The 7,002-nt window shown below is 62.7% G+C and overlaps 1 protein-coding gene across 1 annotated transcript in view; it reads left to right on the plus strand.

Moving 5' to 3' along the window:
• Positions 1-547: 547 nt before the first annotated feature.
• The window catches only part of LOC106815362 (zinc finger homeobox protein 3-like), a gene marked incomplete at both ends in the record, with an annotated part of 11,967 nt that continues 5,512 nt past the window's right edge, over positions 548-7,002 (plus strand). Inside the window, 7 exons of the mRNA XM_014819812.1 lie at positions 548-801; positions 1,878-3,542; positions 3,669-4,337; positions 4,404-5,084; positions 5,199-5,396; positions 5,553-6,052; positions 6,155-7,002. The exon at positions 6,155-7,002 is cut by the window's right edge and continues 239 nt beyond it. Coding sequence (XP_014675298.1) covers positions 548-801; positions 1,878-3,542; positions 3,669-4,337; positions 4,404-5,084; positions 5,199-5,396; positions 5,553-6,052; positions 6,155-7,002 — 4,815 coding nt within the window. The remainder of the gene's footprint in view (positions 802-1,877; positions 3,543-3,668; positions 4,338-4,403; positions 5,085-5,198; positions 5,397-5,552; positions 6,053-6,154) is intronic.

Here is a 7,002-nt window from a genome sequence, read left to right on the forward strand (position 1 = left end):
ATGTATATAATATATGCATGTGATATATCCGTACTAGCGCCGTTCAACGCAACTCAAAAACCCAATAACCCGCCAAATGTATTTCAGATGTAACCGCTGCAGAACTATCCGCACCTCTTATTTCGTAACAAACAGCGTTCTTTTGTTTCTAAAAAAAACATGTGAACATCTTCGCCCCTCCGCCATTTCCATCGCACCGTTAATGTCAAGCTTATTAGAGAAACGAGAGGGAAACCAATCCGTGTTTCCCATGTAAGAAATATCCCATTTCCCAGTTCTCAGCTAATTAAAATCGTTGTTACTGCACCCCGGTCAACTTCTGTCCCTGAATCACACACAAAAAATCTATCTGGTATCTCTCGGTGACCAGATAATTAAAATAGCGCAGTCCTGTGTCCCAAAAAACACCTCCCCCCTCCCACCTCTCATCATACCAAGCTCGTTACTTTTAAGGTCATCGTCTTCACGTTCTTTTGTTTTCTCGCCTTGCAGAAAGCAACTTTAAGGTCAACGCACCTTCACGTTCTCTTGTTTTCTCGCCTTGCAGAAACCAACTGCGCCGAGGAGACCGAACAACAAGATGGCGGCGTCGGCGAGCGTCTCCAGCAACAGGAGGAGGTGCGCGATGCGAAGAGCATGCTCAAGCAGGCGCTCATGGAGGAGGGCCAGCAGCAGGCGGGAGGAGGCGTGTCGAGCACGACAGAGAAGGTGCGCGTCTGCCCCTGCTGCACCTACAGCTGCGGCAACGAGATGCGCATGCAGGCACACGTGCTCGCGCAGCACACGCAGACGACCCCGCAGGTACGTGCGCCTGCACCTCTCACTATCTCCCACACCCACCAACTTACACCCAGCCCACCGGCGCAGGTACGTGCGCCTGCACCTCCCCCTATCCCCCACACCCACCAACTTACACCCACCCCACCCCCGCAGGTATGTGCGCCTGAACCTCCCCCTATCTCCAACACCCACCAACTTACACCCAGCCCACCGGCGCAGGTACGTGCGCCTGCCCCTTCCCCTATCTCCCGCACCCACCAACTTACACCCATCCCACCCCCGCAGGTACGTGCGCCTGCACCTCCCACTATCTCCCACACCCACCAACATACACCCACCCCACCTCATGAGGTACGTGCGCCTGCACTTGCCCCCTCCCCCCGCCGCGCGCGCCACCCACCCTCCATCTAAAGTGGCAAAATATGTAGTATTATGTAAAATATTGTGTAAATATCCCTAAAAGATTTCTATGCACGCTATGGGGGGGGGGCTGCTATGTTCCTTGATTGCATGATCCAGCCGCCATCTTGTGTTCGGCAAAGGGTTCGCTCAGTATGAAGGGAACTAATGTTTGGGTTGTCACGGACGCTACTAAGAAAATCATATTCCTATTTCCTCCGTTGTTCTTTTACCGTTGCTCTTCCTCCGTCCCTTCCTCCGTTGTTCTTGCTCGGTTCCTTCCTCCGTTGTTCTTTTACCGTTGCTTCCTTCCGTTGTTCTTCCTCGGTTCCTTCCTCCGTTGTTCTTCCTCCGTTCCTTTCTTCCGTTGTTCTTCCTCCGTTCCTTCTTCCGTTCCTTCTTCCATTGTTCTTCCTTCGTGTCTTCCTCCGTTGTTCTTCCATCGTGTCTTCCTCCGTTGTTCTTCCTTCCTCTACGCCGCAGTTGTTTGTCTTTCCCCTCCCAGCCTGTGCGCCCTGGCCTCCATTTTATGTCCACCAGAATGTCTTCCCTGTGTGACGCACCCAAATAAAGCTCCAATGTAACATGATACAGTCTTGAATGTAACGTAGATTTTTCACCATAGGTGGCGCACACGAACGAGGTTCCATGTCGATCGTAATGCCAATTTCTCACCGTAGGTGGCGCACACGAACGAGGTTCCATGTCCGCTGTGCCAGGAGAAGTTTGGCGACCGCGCGCAACTCGAATCGCATCTCATCTCGACCCACAACGTCAGCGCTGAGGGAATCAAACGCCTGCTCCCCCTGGTGGAGCACCCGCCCGATTGGCCCCCGGCGACGACGACGACAGCGAGCGGTGGCGCCCCCTCGAGCCACGTGACGACGTCCGCCGGCGCCCCCGCGCAGAAGGTGGCGCCACCGCGCGACGACGACGATGAGGTCGCCGCGGAAACCGGCGAACACCAATGCCACGTCTGCGCAAAGACGTTCGTGGGCCTCGACAACCTTGTCCACCACCAGATGGAGCTGAGTCACCTCAAGGTGCACCAGACGCCGCGCGGGCCCGGGTACCTCTGCTGGAAGAAGGGCTGCAATCAGTACGTCGGCTCTCCGCAGGCTCTCCAGGTGCACTACCGAGAGATCCACGCTAAGCGCGCGCAGCTGGCGGTGTCCGAGCGGCACGTGTACAAGTACCGCTGCAGTCAGTGCTCGCTGGCGTTCAAGACGATCGACAAACTGCAGCTGCACACGCAGTACCACATGATCCGCGCCGCGACAAAGTGCAGCATCTGCGACCGCAGCTTCCGCTCGGTCGCCGCGCTGCAGCGCCACCTGGAGACGGCGCACCCGGACGTCCCGGAGATGGAGCTCGATCAGTACAAGACGTGCCTTGCCGCGTCGCTGCTCGCGCACACCGGGGGCGCCACCGGCACCGGCGACAACATCAAGCGCGAGATCGAAGAGGGCGAGATCGTCGACGCGGCCGACGACGACGCCGCGGTGGCGCACCCTGGCGGCGACGATGCGGATGACGTCAGCCGCGAGCGCCAGTTCCTCGACGACTACCTCAACAGCCAGACGATGGCGGAAGAGAACTACGGCGACCCGAACCGCAAGTACAAGTGCCATCGCTGCAAGGTCGCCTACACGAAGCAGAGCTACATGCTCGGACACAACAAGACGCTGCTGCACCGGAAAGGCGACCGCTTCAGCTCGCCGATGGAGAAGTACATGGACCCGAATCGGCCGTACAAGTGCGACGTCTGCAAGGAGTCGTTCACGCAGAAGAGCATCCTGCTCGTGCACTACAACTCCGTCTCGCACCTGCACAAGCTGAAGAAGACGGCGGCGGAGACGAAAGCCGGCGCGGGCAGCCCCGACGCCGAGCGCAAGCCCTTCCGCTGCAACATCTGCAAGGTGTCGTACAGCCAGGGTTCGACGCTCGACATCCACATCCGCTCCGTGCTGCACCAGACGCGCGCGTCGAAGCTCCAAGAGCTGGCGCTCACGGGCCAGGTCGATCTCAGCCAGCCGCTCATCGAGCAGCCGGACTTCCTGAAGCCCGGCAAGGAGCAGGAGCAGCAGCACAAGAAGATGCTCGAGGAGATGCTCGCAGCTTCCGGTGCGCAGACGAAGCTCGAGCTGTCGCCGCCGGCAATCGCCGCCGCCTCGCAGCCGTTGCCCGTGGCGACCGTGTCGGCGGCGACGTCGCCGATGTCGTCGTTCATGAGTTCGCTGATGGGCACGGCGGCCGCCGCCGCCGCCGGTTCGCTCGCCTTCCCGCTACAGGGCGCCACCGTCGGCCAGCATCCGTTGCTCTTCTCCCCGCAGCCGCTCTTCACCTGCGCCAACTGCAGCTCGGTGTTCATGTCGAAGGATGCTCTGCTGCAGCACCAGAAGCTCTTCTGCTTCTTCTCCCAGCAGCAGCAGCAGCAGCAGCAGCAAGCTTCGGCGAGCACCCCCCAGGTGTCGCCGGCGAGCGCGCAGGGGTATGCGCTGACCGAAGCCGAGTCGTCGTCGACGGCAACGGCGGCGGACGAGGAACAGATGCTGCGGCCGCCGCTGTTCATGCGCCGATCGAAGTCCGCGCTTCACAAGCAGCTTCTCGAGGGATTCGGCTTCGAGGTGGTGATGCAATACAACGAGTATTACCGCCGGCGCAAGCGCCGTCGCCACGACGACGACGACAACGACAACGACGACCGCGACGACAGGAAGGCCGAAAAGCCAGAGGGCGCCACCGTCGCCCCCGCCGACAAGCCGGCCGGCGACGCCGAGAAACCCGAAACGGAAGAGGGCGCCACCGTGGAGCCGAGCGCCGAGGAGAAGCCGGCAGAGGGCGCCACCGCCGCCGCCGCCGACGAGAAAAAGAGCGACGAAAAAGAGCCGGCGGCGGCTGCGGCGGCGACGGAGGCGCGCGCGGCGAACGCGCCGGAGATAAACAAGTGCACGTGCGCGAAGTGCGGCCGCGCCTTCTCGAGCATCTGGGTGCTGAAGGCCCACGAGGAGGAGCGGCACCGCGACCTCGTCCCCATGCAGGCGGTCGAAGACTTCGCCGCGAGCTTCAAGGTCAAGTTCGAGATGAAGCTCCGGCAGCAGCAGCAGGCGGTTCTCGCCGAGGAGGCGCACGAAGCCGCCATGACGGCCGTCGCCACGGCAACCCAGGACATGGCGGCGGCGGCGGCGACGTCGACGGCGTCGTCGTCGCTCGCGTTCTCGCAGTCGCAGCAGCTGCTGCAGGGGCTGGAGGCGTCCTACTTCACGCCGCAGATGCTCAACTTCGGCCTCAACTTCGGGTTCCCGATGAACATGAACATGTCGATGCTCGCCGCGATGAACCTCCACCCGCCGCTCATCCCCATCATGATGCCGCCGTACGCCGACCAGATCCACGCGCCGCCGACGCAGCCGCCCGCCGGCGCCCTCTCGCAAGACATGCAGGGGGCGCTCGCGCAGCAGGGCGCGCACAAGCGCGGTCGCACGCGCATCAACGACGAGCAGCTGAAGGTGCTGCGCGCGCACTTCGACATCAACAATTCACCGAACGAGGAGCAGATCGTCGGCATGAGCGAGAAGACGGCGCTGCCGCCGAAGGTCATCAAGCACTGGTTCCGCAACACGCTCTTCAAGGAGCGGCAGCGCAACAAGGACTCGCCGTACAACTTCAACAATCCGCCGTCGACGACGCTCGACGTCGCAGAGTACGAGAAGACCGGCGAGATGCCGGGACGCGAGGAGCGCTGCGACGCAGACGCCGCCGCGGTCGCCGCGGCAACGTCGCAGGATGCTGCCGAGCCGCCACAGCCGCCGCAGCCTCCTGCTCCTGCTGCTGCCGCAGAGGAAGCCCCGCAGGAGGAGTACCACCGTCGTCATGACGACAAGCAGCAGACAGAGAAGGAGGATGTCTATTATCATCAACATCAGCAGCAGCAGCAGCAGCAGCAGGAGCAGCAGCAGCAGCAACAGCAGCAGCAGCAGCAGTTTGCCGAGGTGCCGGATAGCTTCCAACAGCTGCAGAGTCTGCAGAAACAGATGGAAGAGCTACATGAACGACAGCACCAGCAGCAGCATCAACAACAACAGCAACAGCAACAGCAACAGCAACAGCAACAGCAGCAACAACAACAACAACAACAACAGCAGCACGGCGAATTCGCGCCGTTCCTTCAGGCGGCCGCCGAAAAACGCCACTTCAAGGTCGAGGCGGAGGAGCCGGTGGCGCCCCCACCGCCGCCGCCGCCGCCGCTGCTGCCGCCGCGTCCGTCGTTCTCCTCTCTGCTGTCGTCGGTGTCGGCGACCAGCGCGGCCGTGTCGGCGCTGACGCCGCTCACGTCGGCGTCAGCGTTCCCCATGCCCCCGCTCTACTCTCAGGCCAGCTTTGACAGCACTACCTCATCCTTCAACACGATTCCCACGTCGTCGACGCCCCCGGCCGCCGCCGCCGGCGGCGGCATGCAGTCGTTGCTACCTCTCAATCACCACTCGCCGCAGCTGCTGCCGCACCACGACGCGCGGCCCGACGCGACGCCACGGCGCGCCAACCGCACGCGCTTCTCCGACTATCAGGTCAAAATGCTGCAGGACTACTTCGAAAAGAACGCCTACCCGAAGGACGACGAGCTCGACCACCTCTCCAAGCTGCTGAACCTCAGTCCGCGCGTCATCGTCGTCTGGTTCCAGAACGCGCGCCAGAAGGCGCGGAAGGTCTACGAGAATCAGCCGCCGGCGGATGGAACCGCGGAGGTGCGCTACAACCGCACGCCGGGCCTCAACTACCAGTGCAAGCGCTGCAGCCTCGTCTTCCAGCGCTACTACGAGCTCATCAAACACCAGAAGACGCTCTGCTACAAGGACGACGTCGGCAGCGGCAGGTACTCGCTGCACGACTCCGCGTCCTCGATGCCGTCGCCATCCCCTTCCTGCAGCAACAGCAGTACCGGCAGCGCCCCCGGCGGCGGCGGCGGCGGCGGAAGCGGCAGCGGCGCCCCCTGCACGATAGCGACCCCGCCGCCCCCCGCCGCCGCCGCCGACCCGCCCGCTGCAAAACCGGAGCATTACCGCTGCGAGCAGTGCTCTCTCACGTTCCTGCATTTCGATCTGTGGAAGGAGCACCAGGGGGCGCACGCGCTCGAGCCGACGATGCTGTTCCAGTTCAACCCGGCGAGCGCGTTCGGACAACTTCAGATGTTCGACACGCCGCGCGGCGGCTCCCCCGTCAAACGCAAAGCCGACGACGCCGGCGACAACATCGGAGGCGGAGGCGGCGGGGATGAGGACGACGGGCACGGGAAGCGGCTTCGTACAACCATCCTTCCCGAACAACTCGATTACCTTCACCAGCAGTACCAGCTCGACGCCAACCCGAGTCGCAAGCAACTCGACGAGATCTCGCAGGAGGTGGGCCTGCGTAAGCGCGTCGTGCAGGTCTGGTTCCAGAACACGCGCGCGCGCGAGCGCAAGGGCCAGTTCCGCTCGCACCTGCAAGCGATCAACAAGCGCTGCCCGTTCTGCCGCGCGCTCTTCAAGGCCCGCAGCGCGCTCGAGTCGCACCTCGCGACGAAGCACGCCGACCAGGTCTCGCGCAACGACATCAACATCGACGCGATCCCGAACGCCGAGCCCGACGCCGACGCGCCCGCCGCCGGCGCCCTCTACAGCGCGCCGGGGACGCCGACGAGCGATATAGTCGCGTCGCCGGTCGGCTCGTTCGGCGACTTCCCGAATCCGTCGGCGTCGAACCACCTCGAGGTGGCGATGAAGAGGTTCTACGAGGACTCGCTGAGACGCTACCTCGCGCAGCTCGGCTCGCCGACCCCGCTCG

Source organism: Priapulus caudatus, unplaced genomic scaffold (assembly GCF_000485595.1).
Source record: "Priapulus caudatus unplaced genomic scaffold, Priapulus_caudatus-5.0.1 Scaffold1098, whole genome shotgun sequence".
NCBI classification, from domain to species: domain Eukaryota; kingdom Metazoa; phylum Priapulida; class Priapulimorpha; order Priapulimorphida; family Priapulidae; genus Priapulus; species Priapulus caudatus.